This window comes from Grammomys surdaster, unplaced genomic scaffold (assembly GCF_004785775.1).
Source record: "Grammomys surdaster isolate TR1022 unplaced genomic scaffold, NIH_TR_1.0 243, whole genome shotgun sequence".
Taxonomy (NCBI): domain Eukaryota; kingdom Metazoa; phylum Chordata; class Mammalia; order Rodentia; family Muridae; genus Grammomys; species Grammomys surdaster.
The window spans coordinates 5,561,683-5,579,319 of NW_021604688.1; the positions used below are offsets into that span (position 1 = coordinate 5,561,683).

A 17,637-nucleotide genomic window follows, 5' to 3' on the forward strand; every position below is an offset into this window, starting at 1 on the left:
CTCCTGTCAGCATGCACTTCCTGACATCCACATCAGCGTCTATGTTCATGGGATGCATCTTGGGTATTGCAAGCTTCTGGGCTAATATCTGATTATCAGTGAGTGTGACACTATCTCTTAACTTGATACAGTGGATAGTTATCGACCAGTATTCCTAATTATGACAGAATATATACCATTTTCAATACATGGGCAATTCATCAAGATATTCTGGTCAAAAAATCACCTTAATAAAGCTAAAAGAACTGAAACCATAAAATTATAGTTTTTGACAAGTTACTTGAAAAAATTCTGGATATTTACAAATTAGTGTTATTTCTAATAAACAGGATTAGATTATTTCTACTTGGATTTTAAAGATTTTGTATTTTTAAATTTGTGTGTGTATGTGTGTGCATGAGTGTATCTGCAGATGACTATTTAGCTCAGAACACTCCTGGAGCTGGAGTTGCAGGTGGTTGTGAGTCCCCTGACATGAGTCTTGGGAACTGAATTTGGGTCTATGGAAGAACACTGTGTGCTTGTAACCACTGAACTACCACTTTAGCCCCTTCAAATTTAAGTTTAATGAAATATTCACCATAAATAAAATTTGAATGAAAGGAAACATATCAGAATGCTTAGGAAACAAGTACAGTGTTGCTTAGAAGAAATTGGGGATCAATGCTGATTTTCAAAAATAAAACCATCAATAATTAGTGAAGGTCTTGCTTTAAGAAACTTTAAAAGATGGGCTTGGGATGCAGCTCAGCAGACGGGTGCTTATCTAGCATGGTTCAGGCCCTGGGCTCAATCCCTAAAACTGCAAAAGTTAAAAGTTCCAGTTAGCCATTTCACAACGGACAATAATTTTTAAAAGAATTAGAAACTAGGGAGAAAAAAAGAACAGTTGGAATCCAAAGGAAACAAAAGGAAGAGAATAATCAATGAACTAACACCCCAGAAACAGTGAGAAAGCCAGCAAAGCCCATGGCTGACTTTTGAAAAGAGTGACATGATTTCCAGGACTCTACTCAGGCTGATAAGTCAAAAGGATATCAGACACAGATGATCAGTATCAAAGCTAAGGGAGATGGGAAGACAATAAAAGGGGACCAGAAATATTATAAATAACTCCCTGTCCATAAGATTATAAAACGTGTATGAACTAGATACTTCCTGAAAACATATCAGTTACCTGAGATCATTCAAGAACCTATATCTGTATAGCCCTTTATTATAGAAATGGGATAAATTAAGTTGCTGCTTCTATGCAATGCTATAGCTTACTAACCTCATTTGCTTCCAAGTCTCTTCAAGGCCTGCAACTTTCAGAATTAACATGTAAAGCAGGTGCATCCAGCTCAAGACTACAATCTTTTTTTTGTTTTGTTTTGTTTTTCGAGACAGGGTTTCTCTTTATAGCCCGAGCTGTCCTGGAACTCACTCTGTAGACCAGGCTGGTCTCGAACTCAGAAATCCGCCTGCCTCTGCCTCCCAAGTGCTGGGATTAAAGGCATGCGCTAACACCGCCCAGCTTTCAAGACTACAATTCTAATTACCAATTAAATCATTATATTTCTCTAACTGTAGAAATGCTACATTAAAAACACTGGAAATCATAACACGCAATTGTCTCATAGGGCCTTTGGTGGTGATATGTGACATGACACCATGCACAGTGTAAATAGAACATGTTGTATGTTCAGAATCCAGGCTTCAGTGAAGTCACAGGACACACCAGAGGCAAGTGATGCCAGACCCACTTTGAAATTCATTACCTGTTTGATTATGAATCAAGTTTTGCTCATTGGGCATTCAGAAACCTTTTACTGTGTGTGTGTGTGTGTGTGTGTGTGTGTGTGTGTGTGTGTTATGTGTGTGTGTGTGTGGTGTGTTAGTGTGGTATGTGTGTGTGCATGTGTGTGTGGTATATGTGTGTGATGTGTATGTTAGTGTGGTATATGTGTGTGCATATGTGTGTGGTGTGTGTATGTATGATTCAGTTACCTGACCTCATGAAGGGTTATAAGCCATAGTTTAAGAGGTTATATGCTAAGAAATTTAATATTCTACTCTATCACATAATAAGTTCCTGATTTCTAAGTGATTCTGTGCCAAGAGCCAACCTTGGCTTGGAGGGGGTTCTGAGGAAGAGGAGTCTGGGAACAGTGAAAGAAATAACTTGAAGCAAATTGTGGATACAAGCTGATGGCCTATGTCCTGCTCAAGACAGCTTTCTAGACAGCTCTCTTTATGGAGGCAGCTCTCTCTTGCATTTTTTTTTAAAGATTTATTTATTTGTTTTACGTATATGGGTATACTGTTGCTGTCTTCAGACACACCAGAAGGTGGCATCAGATCCCATTACAGATGGCTGTGAGCCACAATGTGGTTGCTGGGAATTGAACTCAGGACCTCTGGAAGAATATTCAGTGCTCTTAACTGCTGAGCCATCTCTCCAGCCTCTCTCTTGCAATTTTAAACACTTTCTAGATGGCTCATTTCTTACAGATCAAAGGCCTAATCTTATATTTACACATCAATTCAGTAATTACCCCAGGTTCCCTTTTGATTATCCTATGAATCAGTGTCCCATGACCTCAGCCCCTTGATTCTTAGATGGCAAGCACTGATCTTTAAAAAAAAAAAAAAAACATTGCTAATGAATTCAGAGATCTGCTTGCCTTTGTAAGCACAGACAATAAGCTAGCTGGGTGGGATCTCACTCTGATATCACCATTCCCACTATGCCTGGGCCTAAGTTCTATCCTAGGCTAACCTTGAACTCAGGAATCTGCCTGCCTTTGTGTCTCTCTGACAAGCTGGTTCCTAGTACAGCTGCCTCTTCTGCTCTTTTAGGTTTGTGAAGCCTTTCATATAATTCATATTACATCCTTATATTTTGTATAGTTGAGAAATTATATATTTTTGAACTCATGTTTTCAGAGTTTATTCATATAGCCTTAAGGGCTGTCTTGAATGTCTTAGTGTTTAGCACTTTGCTGAGACACAGACATGCCCTCGCCTCCTGGACTCATGGTGCTCCTAATTATCATGGAGTTATTAACCTTGGCAGGGAGAACATTCCCCAAAGGAGGAGCATGAATATATGTACATGATTATACAAACTTGCCTTACCGTTACAGCAAACATCAACACTCATGGAGGCCCACTCCTTGCTGGCTCTGTTTCAGGGGCAGGAACTGTGTCACCCCATCCCTTGTGCATGGCCATGTGGGATTCAACAATTCTATATTCTACTTTATCACACAAATCCCCAATTTAATGCGAACTATTTCCTTGAAATATATTACATTTGGACTGTGTCAGTTTTCTCTGTGTATTTGGCCACCAAGTGGAAGTATCTACAAACCAGAAGACAGTCTGTTAAATACTTGTACTGAAGAGGAAGATGGGGTGAAAGAGTCTCTCTCTGGCCCATGTAGCAGATCAGGACAGTGTCTGACGTGACCTGAATGGCTGCATTGTTGCCTTCTGGTAAAAGGTGTCATTCTTCATAACTTCTCATGTTCGTATCATTCATTGAGTCAACTAAATTAATTGTTGTATTCTTTATTTCAGAAAAGCTGTACAACTCCAGTGGCCGAGATCTAAGAAGGGCTCTTTTCTCACTGAAGCAGATATTTCAGGTAAAAAGGCAAAACAAAAGCCAAAATACTACAGTCCTGGTTTTACTTTTCTGGAGTTAGATATATAAAATCTTATACTTGTGTTTGTTACAAATAGGAAAGTGTGTTTTGAGGACATTACAAGTTAGGTCAGGGGGTTGAGGAGATGGTAGACTGAGCTATGGGCTTGCTGAGCAAAGGATAGAACCAATTTGGATCTCCAGCACCCAGGTAAATGCTGGGTGGGCATGATGGCCTACCAGAATTCTCAGTGCTCAAGAGGTGGAAATAGGAATCTAGGGCAATCCGAATAACTACTCTAGCTGAGCTGGTGAGCTCTGGATTCAGGTGAGAGACCCTGCCTCTGGATAAAAGGTAGAGAGCAATTGAGTAAAACCACTAATGTCAACTTTTGGCCCCCACATGCACTTGCACACATGTGCCTGGAACCCTCCCACATGTGTTCACATGCATATACACATATTACACAATACAGGAAAATTAGATCAGAATTCTAGAGGAGAATATTTTATGTCAAATATTTCAAGTATAAAAAGTAAGAACAACAACTTAAGCAAATAATATTTTATTCTATATTCCAGATTTTACAAAGAGAAAACCCATTTGATTGTAATTAAAGAGCTGTGTTTTGTCGCCTCACCCTCTTCTTCCACCTCCGTGTCTCCTCTCTATCAATAGTTTCATTTAGTGTTGTGCATATTCACGTTTCTATCCTAGTGGTAGATACCCACAGTGTATGACAATCTTGGTATTAACTTCGCACGCATGTTATCATGCTGTGTGTATCCTACTTTGGCTTATTCATGGAGCGTGAATGGGAGTGGATGTGACTAGCTCTGGCTAGGGTTCTATTATATGCAGTGAGCTCGAGCTGTTCTGCTCATTCTTCTTTGGGAAGACAGTTTGCTTAATTCCAGTTTTGTTATTATAGGTCCAGCTACTGTAGGTATGTTCCCTCATGCACATGCAAGTCCCTCATCACTGGTTTCATGTTAAAACTCTATACACATCAAGCCTTTCCTTCATCCCTATACGGAGAGAAGCCTTTAGTGAAGGGCTAAGTCAGGCTCCAGATACCCATGAGATAGCAGTGGGCAGATGAAGGCTGTGGGGTTGTGAAGGTGACCTTTGCATGGAGGATGACTGTCTAGGTTCATTATTTTTTCCATTATAATTTTATACTCATGTATACATTCCACTTTCCTCTAATTCTTGTCTTATCCATGTCTTTAACAGACTTTCTTTGTTGATAATTTTAGCTAGAGTGAGTTTCTTCCTGTGAAGAAGGACTAGGCAAAAAGGCTGGGCAAACCAAACAACCAAAAACAACAAATAACCCTCTAACTCACTCACACATTCTTACCTTCTTCTTTAAACTCGTTTGGTCATACTATCTCTTCTTTCCAGGATGGAACCCCTTTTCTGGTGGAAATTTATAAAGACATATCCTCTTTTCTCTTATACTCCAGATCTGTTGCTGGGGGCATGGTTTCTCTGTCATGTTATAAGAAACTTTTATCCTTTTATCACATGGAGAGCAGGGAGCTATCAGATCACACTAAGATATTCTTCCTCTCAGAAGCAATCTGAAGGGCTGCTCAGTGGTTGTCCAGAGATGGAACAATACACATCAATCAGGATGATAGTTTCTATGGATCTAGACACACTGAGTAAGTTAGAACTGATGGACATATTCACAAGGATACTGAAAATTAACAATGATAGACAAGATGGCTGCTGGCGGACCAGCTATTTTCAAAAGGGCAAACATTTAGAATCTCACATTAATCTTGCTTTTTCATATTGAATTTTATGGTAAAAGGGCATCTCTTTTAAAAGTGAAAGCCTTTGTAGGTAATAAAGAATAGAAAGACCCTGTTTCTTTGCACCTTAATGAATCCATTAATGAATTAATAACAAAACACAAGTTGCTAACATGTCAGAAACAAGGTACCACTAGACATTAGGTACCTCCTAATGGAAACATAAAGTATGATATAGCCAAGCCAACAAATCAACCCTGGGTTCAGACATGAATACAACTACAAATAATTAAAGACAGAAGCACATGCTAGACATCACTTTAGGGAAATGATCTGCCTAATCCAGGTGATATGCTGCTCTAAAGGATGATTTACTTTCTTCAACATGTATGTTATCAAGGATAAGGGCATTATCTTCCATTAACTAGTTAATAGGTGTTTCTGAGTTTTAGACTCGTATAAATGAACTGCCATATGTGGATCTTACTTGGATCTTTTCTTGGTCTGAGCTCTGTGACTGTAATAAAACACTCTGACCAGAAGGTAAGGAAGCTTAGGTAAGAAAAGGGTTTACTTCAGCTTACACTTCAGGTCACAGTCCATTGGTGAAGGAAGCCAGGACAGGAACTTATGGCAGGAGCCTGGCTGTCTGAACCTAGCAGTTTACTAGCTTGATCTCTGGATCATGTTTATCTACCTTTCTTATATAGCTGAAACACACCTACCCAAGGATGATGCTGCCCATAGTGGGCTGGGCCTTCATATGTCAATCATTGATCAAGACCATCTCTTACAGACATGACTACAGATCAATCTGATCTGGGTATTTCTTGAATGAGGTTCCTCTTCCCAAGTAACACTTAAGTTGTATTAAATTGACATCCTGCATAAACAGTGATGAAAAAGTTGTAAATATGGACACTGACCAGATAGATGTTTGATCATTTTTAAACTTAAAATGTTGCTTATAAATTCCTATTTTTACAAGGTTTCTATAATTGGAAAGTATATGTGTGCTCTGAGAATTGCTTCAGATTCCATAGCAGGAGAAGATAGAATGATAAAACAAGACCATTGTGAGTTCATTTATACCCGTGTTCATGGAACTATTTGTTTTACATACAGTGAGATTTTCTCCAATTGACAACTTAGAAAGAAAACCAAACCAACTTGTTCAGACTTGTTATATAGTGTTTGAACCAATCTACTCCTTGGTGTGTGCCCCTTGAGTTTCTCCTGTTGTTTTATGAAATGGTTTTTGAACAGCTAGGCTGGTACTATATAGACAAGCATGAAAGAAGGTGCTTGCTACCAGAAGTGTGCACAAATCCACACTCAAGACCAGCCGTGCTGGAGGTTAGCTGGACCTGACAGGCAGCCTGTTGGGTGAGGCCGAGGCTGTTGCCTTCTGTATGTCTGGGTCTGCGCCTTCTTTAGCTCTCATGTTCTCTAGGCATGGAGATACTTTCAGGGACTCCTACTTTAGGAGCTTAAAAAGTAAAGATATTGGTCATTTGGATTGAGTCAGTTATTAACAATAACAAGACCCAAGACAAAAACAAAACAAAACAAAACAAAACAAAACAAAATCAAAAACAAAAAAAATCAGGGCTGATGGCTCTGGGGGTAAGGGCACTTGCTGCCAAGCTTGAAACCCTGAATTAGATACTGAAGACTCATCCAATGGAAGCAAGAGCCAACTTCTACAAGATGTTACTCATCTTCATCTGAACGTACTGCCATGTGTTCCAACACATGTGCATATTCATACACACACACAGAGAGAGAGAGAGAGAGAGAGAGAGAGAGAGAGAGAGAGAGAGAGAGAGAGTGTAAATGTAAAAAAAAAATCTCAAGCCAACGAATAGCTCCTACAGAAAATTCTGGAATATGGCAGCAATCCCTTATCAGCTGGTGAGAATGTTTTAATTTCATAATTGTCTGAAGCCAGTGTCTTAAGAATCACGTGTCACTGCCTATATATTTCAGGATATGTATTTATAATCTAGGACATTGCCAACTTGGAACTTTCTCCACATTTATTATCCACAAGCCTCTCCTTCCCTGGTGCCTTATCTACACGGGCCCATGCATTTTAGCGAAGGGTCTGAGTTAATTTTCATGAACGCCGTCTCGCCTGTCCAGTGCTTTTTTTCCGAGTGCCTTTGCCAGACACTCAGTTCTCTGGTATATTAATATTAGTGATTAGCTTGACTGGTTTCTTGAGAGCTTGTTCGCACTTTTTCACCATGAAGTCATGTGTGAATCTAGTTTTAGTTAAAGCAATAAACATTTGTTACATGCTTAGAAAACCCTCCTGACTAGACATGAGCTCATCTGCATGGCCAGGTCACATACACTGCTGGAAAAGGGTCGGCGGGAGGGAGAAGTAGTTTTTATTTCCTTTATACCTACCAGTGTAAAGTAATTTTCCAAAGACTCACGATACTGTCTCATTTTCTCTTTCTTCCTCAGCCATGATTATCGCAAAGTCTGAGTTCACACAGCTGTCTTTCATTATGTTCAGTCTTTGCTCCGCCCCTGCCCCTAACTGGCGCTGACCCTGCCTTGCTACATCGCTTCCAGGGACCTGTGCTATGTCTGCCCACATTTAACTCAAGGCTCCCATCCATATAATTGAAAAATGTCATATAATAAAGAAAGGGGCTGATTGCATGTCGAGACAGAAGAATTGTGCCAGGTCATCTATTTTCTCTCTTAGTGATAATCCATGGTTGCTGTTACTATACCAGTCCTCTGTCACTCCATTGGCTTTCTGTATTCCCATCGCTGGGGATTGTACATGGATTCCTGCTCTGTTGTCTGTTATAACAAAGTATGGATGTTCCTGCTGTATCCTCACAGTGTTGAGGGCAAGGTGCTGTGTATTCTAGGGAATCTCCCTATCTCAGGGGAAAGCAGCAGTGATGGAAACGTCTGTGCCCAGAATTTGGTTTTATGGCAACTGCCCAGGTTGAGTGCTGGCCAGACGTAGTTCAGTGGTCTTGGACAAGCGTGTGCTGTTTGTTTCCCTGCCCTCTTGAGTCTCAGACTATCTGTAAAGAGAGAGTTGTATGTGGTAGATAGTGTTTCTATCCTGCCCATTTGGAAATTGAGTAGAGGAGTCTGCATCTTAGTTCAGCAATCCCAATCTGGTGCTTCTGTATAGAGTCCTGCTTCCTCATCCTCTCAAAGCTCCCTAGAGCAAGAAGGTGAGAAGGGTCTCTCTTAGAACCTGGAAGGAAGGAAGCTTTGACATTCACAGCCCCAGAGCTCTATCTAGCTGCAGCTTCCTCTTCCTCAGGCAGAGGAATGGCTAGGCAATTTGCACGTGCGAGCCTCCCATGAGGCTCTCAAACGGGCTTCCAAGGGTCCCTTGCCCAGTTGATCAGGAGAGCTCTCTTTGAGAGCCACTAGCTTAGTTACCACTGAGCTTCTCTCTATGTCCTGCCTCTGGTTGACCATGGCAGCTGTTTTGAAGGATGGCCCGCTGCTGCAGGTGAGTGGATGCGTTTGTACCCAGGTTCCTTCCCCTGTGCTGCCAGGTATGCAAGGGAAGAGATGAGAGAAGTTTCTTTAGGCTGACAGGGAGTTCACAAGCCTCTGCTATCCCTAGGCTATCTGTTGGGACAGGGGTGTGCTTTTTGTGACATGTTGCATGGTCACTGGAAGCTGCTGTAGTAAAAACTACACGTGGAAGCTTCACAGGGCCCGCACGTTGGGTCCTGTGGATCTTGAAGAATGAAAAGCAGAGCACTGTACAGCTTCCGGACAGGCAAGGGATTCATTGACTCCATCTTCATTAGATTGCCCAGAAGGCAAGAATTGGTCTTTGGCAAATGACACTGTGACAACTTATAAAATTTCTTTGGCCAGAGTTAGACACTTGCTCATGTGCACTCTCTCTTTCTTTCTCAAAAAGAATAAAGAAAAAAAATCCTTCTTAAAATAAAATTCCAAAACAAAACAAAAAGCCAGAGGTGAGGAAGACCTTGGAGGAGTTGGGGGAAAGCAGGAAATATAAGCAAAATATATTGTCTGGAAAAAGTTAAATTAAAATATTTAAAAAGAGTTAGACTTCATCTGATCAGAGCAGAATCTCCTATGGGGTCATTTTACTTCAAAGATTTCCTCAGAGTTTAAACAATGCAGCTTGGATACAAGGTAGACAGGGACCTATTTGAACACTTAAACTTTTTTTTTTTTTTTAGATTTTATTTCATTTCATTTCTTTCCTTCTTATTAGGATGACAAGGATTTGGTGCATGAATTTGTCATAGCCGAAGGTCTGACGTGTTTGATCAAAGTGGGAGCCGAGGCGGATCAGAACTATCAGAACTACATCCTGAGGGGTGAGTCATGGCAGACCCTCTGTGCAGAGGTCAAGGTCTTCCTCAGGAGTTCATGTGCTGGGAGTTTTGCAAGAAATCTGGGATAATGGAGGAAAGATTCCTTGTGGCAACTCATAGCATTTTTTATCAGTTCCTCAGCCCCTAATAGTTAGCTGGTGTCAGGGATGACTTAGTTTCACTTAGGTTGTTCAGCAAAAAACTGTGACTCACTTTAAAAAAAAAAACCCTTTATTTGATAAGGGCTAATTGGGCTCAGGTAGACTCTTCATTTTAGCTCAAAACTACCCAAAACTAAAACCCTGATGTATTTCTAGAAGGAAAACCTAGATCTTGAGTTGTCCCCTGTGGGGCTGCCATCAGAGTACACATTCCCCTTCACACCTTGCTGTTTCTGATACATAGGTCTTAGGTGGGCCTGAGAACTTGGACTGTAAGAAGCGATTCTAATTACTGTCTTATAATTTAATGTGCAAATTAGTGCATGGGTGGCTTTAAAGCCAACTTCTGTTGCCATTCAGAGCTAATGGTCTCTTCTGATGACGGTGATTGGGGTCGTCTGCTAAGTAACCTTGTTTTCTCCTGTTTAAAAAAACAAAACAAAAAAACCCCCAAAAACTCAAAACCTATGTGCAGATGGGCCAGAAACAATGGTTTTGAACTATAAAAGGAGACCTTTCATATAAGTCGATATTATCCCCACTTTATAGTGGAAAATAGCTGAAACTCAAAGAAGTCAGTGCTTGTGCCTAAGGATGTCACTTTCCCTGGGCCTGGCCTGAGTGCTGGCCTAGGCCAGGATGGTCGTGGGTTTTCCTGTTTCTTCAGTATGAATAATGACTCCACAAACTGCAAGTTGATATTCATAAAAACAGAAATCAAACCACAAACATCTTTTACTTTTCCCTTTGGGTAAAGGGAAAGTACACAGCTGTGTGAGTCAATATCGGATGCGCAAGGTTAGAGTTGACTGAGATGGCAGCTGGACCACTTGCCCTGGAAATGCCTCTTTATGTCCTGTGGTGTTATGAAGCTCATGCTAGTCAAACTTTCCTTCCTCGCCTGCTACTGAAAACCCACACAGCAGAAGACTCCCTGGAGTCACTGAACACAGCCTCAAGTCAGCGTACACTCTTTGGGTTTGCCTTGCTAAATGCCATGTGTATAGGAGAGGACACCTCCTTTACCCTCTTCCTTTGCTCTGTGATGTATCTATGACTAAGTCTGTGAGATGGCAGGCTGGCTCCTTCTGTTACCTTCCGTCTATCCTTGGGTTTGTTACAGATTTGAATCCATTTTCAGGAAGGATGCCTGACCGTTGAGATGCATGGTTTCTGCCCTTCCATATCATTTAGTTATTAACTTGGACATTGTGATGGTGTGTAATGACACACAGACCTCAAGCTTCATGCTCTATTGTATCCAAAGGTGGCAGCCGTCTCTGTGTTAAAAGGAACCAGTTCACATAGAAGAAGAAACGTAGTGTGACTGGGAAGAGCCCCCCTAGGAAGCAGCAGTGAGTGCCACCCCATAGTTAGTCTTGGTGTTGCCCAGAGAATCTTTGTACAGAGTGCAAGTGGAAGTTAGTCCTTGCACAGGGCCCTGGTGTTGTGAGTCCTGCTCTCTAGCAACTGTAGATGGTGTTGACATCATGAGCTCCATTTAGGCTCTCTGCCATACTGAGTGTTTATGCTGAAGCTTACAGTGGTTTGTTAATTTATTAATGTTCTGATCTGGACCAGAAAGATGCTAAGAGCACTTTGCTGAATGTTAATGAGTGAGAATACCCACTCATGTTCCAGAGAGATCCTAGAAAGCTCCTGCTGCCCCCCTTCCCCATAGAAAATATCAGCAGTTAAGACCCTCTTAGGCTGCCTGTAAGATGTGTGGAGGTGTGATGCCTCATCCCACCACCAGGGTTTGGCTTTCCTACTTTTTCTTTCCCATAGTGCTCACGTATTAGAGACTGGATGGCTTGCCGTGTAGTCCCAGTTCACACCACTCAAGTCACTTCCCAGCACGTCATTCTCCATGGAAAGGAGTATCTCCTTTGTCTGCCCTGAATCTACTCAGTCAAGAGATTCTCCCCAACCAGGGCACTGTGCTCACTCAGCAACACATTGTGATGTATCTTGCTAAAACCTCTGACAAGAAACGTATCTTCTGGTTACATATGAATGATGTGTTTCTTGGGGTGTGACTTTTTTGTTTTTTATACGAGGAAACTATCATTTTTCCTAACCCACTTGTTGAATCACTCCTCTGTGTGTCCAACAGAGTTCTTGTGAGCACTGTTACAATTGCCAGCAGTCACTAGACATTCACAGTCAAGAATATCTTCAACTTCTATTTTCCAGTCATGTTTTAACCATATTACATTGGAGTGGAAATAGAGGATGGGCAGATGGAGATCAGGAGGAAGCAGTCTGCAAAAGTTTTCTAGTTATGTTATTGGTTTTGGGCGAGAGCACAGCAAGACACACAGGGCCAGTCGGAACACACCTGCCTGTTCAGCAGCAGCAGGATTAGGGACTGTGGTCATGCACCTTCACCGTAGTTTCTGAGGGAAGGAATAGATGGAGTAAAATAAGCAGGCCTGTAGGTGTAATGGTTAATCCTCACCATGGACGTGAATGGGTTTAGAACCACGTAGGAGACATGCTTCTGAAGGTTTCCCCCAGGGGAGAAAACCCTTTCTGAATGTGGGTGGCATTGCCCTGTGGGCCAGGGTCCTAGATGAAATAAAAACAAGGAAGCAGGTTGACTACCAGCATTTCTTTCTGCTTCTTGACTAGTGCAGGGTGTCCAGGAGCCTCACATTCCTGCTGTAGATAGAGATCTACTTCCCATCACACTGTGCCTGCTGCAAAGGACTGTGCTTTTGATCCCGAAGCCAGGATAAACCCTTTCTTCCCTAAGTTGCTTTTGTGAGGCATTTTATCACAGCAATGAGAACACTGGAGCAGGGCAGGGCTGGCTGTTTAAGTTATTTCAGCGGGCTCTGAGGCCCACCAGTGTTCCTGGAGTGACCAGGGTTTGTGTGTGGTGACTTCGGTTGTGGGACACTAATACAGAAATGGTTGAAGATGATGGGCTGCTTAGGAAGGGGAACTGACTGGCTTCACAACTGGACCAAGCAGCATTTAGGAAACAACACTGCAGATTAAGGTGACACCAACCTGTGCTCTGTGGGGTCACTTTAGAGCCCAGCTTGACATGGCCACTTGTGGTCCCCACAGACCTGAGGAGCAGTGTGCAGTTAAGTCTGTGTTTAGAAGACTCTAATTATCTGTGAAGAAATTTGATGGGATCATTTTCTATTCAGCCCTGTTAGTCAGTAGTAGTGGTGGTGGTGGTGTGTGTATGTATATATGTGTATGGATCTGTGCGTGTATCTGTGTGTGTATGTGTGTATATGTGTTTGTATGTGTGTTTGTATGTGTGTGTGTGTGATAAGCTTTTATTTTTTTGTCTGCATGTATATCTGTGTATCACATGTACACCTTGGTGCCCTCAGAGACCACCAGGTGTTGGATCTCCTGAGTCTGGAGTTATAGAAGATCAGGAGCTACCGTGTCGTTGCTGGGAATCAATCCTGGGTCCCCTGGAAGAACAACTAGTGCCCTTAACCAACCATTGAGCCATCTCTCTAGCCCCGTGTCTGAGGTTTTTTTATTTTTATTTTATTTTTATATAGAGGCCCCGGCAGTGGTTATGTTCCATTGAGTGTCTACTGGCTGAGAGGTAAAGACAGGTTTGAGTTACAGGGCAACCAAGCGCTCTCCACAAGTGTGAGCAAGCTGCTGGGAAGAGGTCTTAGCTGCACAACACGGAGAAATAATATTTATCTGAGTTATTATTCTTGGACGGTTATGGCTAATGATCTACAGTTTTTCAGGATAGCCAGTATTTAATATAAATGTACCGTGGAATATTATACCGCACAAATATGCTTATGGAAGGGGGACCTAGAGTGGTGTATTCCTGGGAACTTAAACTTTCCACAAACATTACCAAGCCTCTGCTGCGGGCCACGTGCCACATCAGGCCCTGAGGCTGAGATGATGAAACCAGGGTTGAACCCTGCTCTAAAGCGGATGCCCAGCACGTTTTAGATACTGTGTACCAATTGCATACACATACTAGACTTTGAAGGAAAAGAAAAAGATGTGTAAAAGCCCTAAGGCCAGTTGTATATTCTGGCAGAACCCCAAGAGAAGCCTCCTTTGATTGGCAGGTTTCATGTAAAGAAAAATTCTTTTTCTGAGGCAGAGTCTCACTATGTGGCTCTGGCTGGTCTGGAACACACTGTGTGCATCCAGTTGACCTCACAGGCACAGAGTCCCACCTGGCTTGGCTTCATGTGTGCTGGGATCAAAGAAATGTAATACCACACCTGGCTCATGGGAAGAAATTTGATTTGATCCTTTTGCTGAAAGCAAAGCTTAGTCACGAACACTGAAGTTATTATCAGAGCTATGTTATAAAAACTCATGTAGCTCAGTCCTTTAACTGTACAAGAAAAATATATACTTTTTACCCCTATTGTATTTTAAAAGAAGTGTTGTAAATACTGTCAGCATTTCAAAATGCAGATTTGATGTTTAAAAGTCCAGAATTCAATGACTGAATTTTAGAACTGTAACTTATATACATGACAGAGTTTGATTCAGTCATAAAGAAAGACAAAATGGTATCATTTGTAGTAGAGTTGATGGAATATCCATTCTGTTTTATGTAAATAAGGCAGACACAAATGCCATGTGCTTTTTCTCACGTAAAACATCTGGATTTGGGTGTGCATGCGTACATGTGTACACATGAATTCACGTCTATAGCATGAAGGGAGACTGGGAGAGGAAGTTCTCAGAGGAGGTCAGAGAAAGAAATAGAGAAAGACGATACATGCAGAATCTAGATGCAACTGTATGTGTGCAAACATAATGAGGACTGCTTGGTCTGAGGGAGGAGTCTGCTGGGAGGAATGGGGGAAAGGGGGGTGGGAGATGGGAGGAATAGTTCCGGGAGGGGGAAGACTTGGGGAAGGCCAGTAGGGGTAGTAAGTATGAGCAAAGTATCTCGATAACCCATGAAAATATCATGATGAAACCCATTGTTCTGTGTTAAGAAATTTAATTTAAAGGAAGAAAACCAGGGTTCATGCTTTTTTTTTTAAACAAAACAAAACAAAACAAAACAAACAAAACACCTGGAGCTAGCCTTCACTAGATTCCACTATAGGGAAAAGACAATCCAAGGTGTCTTGGCAGTAAGGGGATTCTCTTGGAGGGTCAGGGAGTGGCCAGGTGGTGTTTGTCTACAGTGGCAGAGGCAGAAACTCTGAGCACAGAGGGAGGAGCCATGGCAGAAGTGACTGACACACTGGTATCTACACGAGCATTCTCTAGGCTGGAAAACTATTCAAGTTTGCATTTTAGTGTTTCAGGTCAGAGAAGCCAAATGAGAAGTGGGGTTCTGAAGGCAAAGAGGTGGGCAGAGGGGGCCCCAAAGTGACTGTTAGGAGAAGAGATGGAATCAGTGGCATGGCTGCTTGTTTCTGAGTCAAGAGGAGGCCCTGGCTTCTGGGCTTCCTGTTGACCAGTGGGCCCCACCCTTCTTCCTCTTCCTCTTGCCCTCGTCCTGATCACTCTGCTGGGCTGGGCACTACTCTTCTTGCTAAATAGGCTTCCTGTGCCTGATCTAGATTTCAAAGACATCACGGTGGCTGCATACTTGACCAGATATAGATGGCATCACTGCACACTGTGTCCTGTGGTGCCATCAGCCCTTGATGTGAACCGAGGCCAGTGTCCAGGATGAAGTTCCCTTTGGTTTGATGTCACTCTTCTTGCTGAGTGGGCCTGGCAGTGGGAGACACTTCCCGATAGGGAATCGTGTCAGCTGGCTCAAACTGGCAGCCTGTGGAGCAAAGTAGAGCCAGCAGTTCATTTCTCCTTAATTAATATGTTTAAGCATAAAAAAATTAATTGTGAATATCAATAAATTAGATTTGCCATGAGCCACTGAGTTCAAGCCCAGCACTGGACCCTCAGTGCTTCATGGCTGCAGTTAGAGTGGGGGGCAGCTGCTCCCAGTAGCCCCGGCATGTGGTTCCGGCTTCTCTATGATCTGGCACTCCTGATCCGTTGCCCGACCTTTTCCACTTCATTCTGCTGCGTCTTTGCCCCCTATGCATTTACACTTGAGACCTCTGACTAATGACATCATAGTCTGTGAAGCGAGAATTACCATCGTCTACAGCAGGAGAGCTCAGCGCTTTTCCAGAAGTTATGATGTCATCACTACTTCTAGCACTTGATTCTCAAGTACAAGCCACAACTTTTTTTTTTAACTAAATATTTTTCTTAAGCAATTTTCAATCTGTTCAAAGCTCAGCATTCTAGTATGCCTCTTCCCCACCAAGACATGCCATGAATTTGTAAGGGCAAAAGGCTGCTACTCAACAGTAACTTACAGTCAGAATAGTGCAGCTTGGGAAACTGGCAGGGAGGAAGGAGGAACTGGGGTGTGAGGACAGAAGGTCCCGGTTGGAAACTGGCTACATTAGCTGAACCTGAGTTGGATAACAGGTTTTCATCTCAGTTCTAAGCCTTGTACCTCACATACGAGTCTGTCTTGTTGACCAAGTCCCATCTAAAATGAGATGTCCATAGAGAGTTCTGAGGCATAAAACTGTCTCAAGACAGGCACATCTCAACAGATAGATATAGAGCTGGAGAGATTGCTCAGATGTAAGAGCACTGACTGCTTTTCCAGAGGACAGGGCTTCAGTTCCCAGCACCCACATGGTGGCCCACAACTGCCTGTAACTCCATTTCCAGAGGATACAGCGCCCTCTTCTGGCCTCTGTAGGCACTGCACACATATAATACACATATATACAGACAAAACACCTATAACATACAATAATAATAAATTAAAATTTTAAAAACCTGAAAGACAGCCGCATAAATATGGAATGATATAGATGTTTTTCTTAAAAATGCAAGTAATTTTTAAGGCTTTATTTGTTTTACTGAATAAATTATGAAATTAAATATTTGGAACTACAACTATCACATAAAGGCCAAACAGGGGCTGTCTCTACATCCTGGGCTTGCTTCATGTGTGACTTTGATAAAAATTGATGTGTCTTTATGTTGTCAGCCAGCTGTGTCCCTGGAAGTGTGTGGCTTAAAAATGTGGCCCCGGGATACCAGTTGTCATGGTGTGGTGACATCGCTTAGATCTTTGCACAATTGTTTCTTTAAACCTTAGCCTCCTTGTATGAACAGTATAGTACCCAGTGTGCTGTGGCAACTAACGGGCATGTAAAAAGCTTCTCTGAAGGACTCAGTGGCAGTTCTACCCTTTGTTGTCAGAGCTAGTCAGTGATGTCATTATACTGATCATGTGATTTGGGCTGAATGCATCCATCAAGGTTCATATGCTAAGACTGTAACCTGCCACACCTCAGAGTGGGTCTCCACTTAGAAACTGGGACTTTAAAGAGGTAGCTGAATACAGCTTAGATCATTAGAGTGGACACCAACCCAATGTGGCTATGATTCTTATTCTAAGAGGAACTAAAGCCATAGACCTGTATCGAAGGAAGACCACCTTCTACAAGACAAGGAGAAGAGAGCTCAGAAGAAACCAGCCCAGCTGAACCCAGATGTCTCTGTCTTGAACTACCTGTGTACAAGTCTCCTCGGAGATGAGGTGGTCTTTGTTTGTTTTTGTTTTTGTTTTTGCTTTTTGGCTTCAAGTTCCCAGTCTGTGGTATTAATGTGGAAGCCTGTGCTAATGTGCCACATTTTATACAGAAACCATTTAAGTATTTTCCGATGCAGAAGTCCCAGGGATGGAGTTGTCAGAGTAGAAGGCATGTAC

At 42.2% G+C, this 17,637-nt stretch overlaps 1 protein-coding gene across 1 annotated transcript in view; it reads left to right on the forward strand.

The window, feature by feature from the left end:
• Positions 1 to 17,637, forward strand: part of Fhod3 (formin homology 2 domain containing 3) — a 416,588-nt gene that overhangs the window by 180,853 nt on the left and 218,098 nt on the right. The window contains exons 4-5 of the mRNA XM_028774845.1: positions 3,565 to 3,632; positions 9,642 to 9,747. Coding sequence (XP_028630678.1) covers positions 3,565 to 3,632; positions 9,642 to 9,747 — 174 coding nt within the window. The remainder of the gene's footprint in view (positions 1 to 3,564; positions 3,633 to 9,641; positions 9,748 to 17,637) is intronic.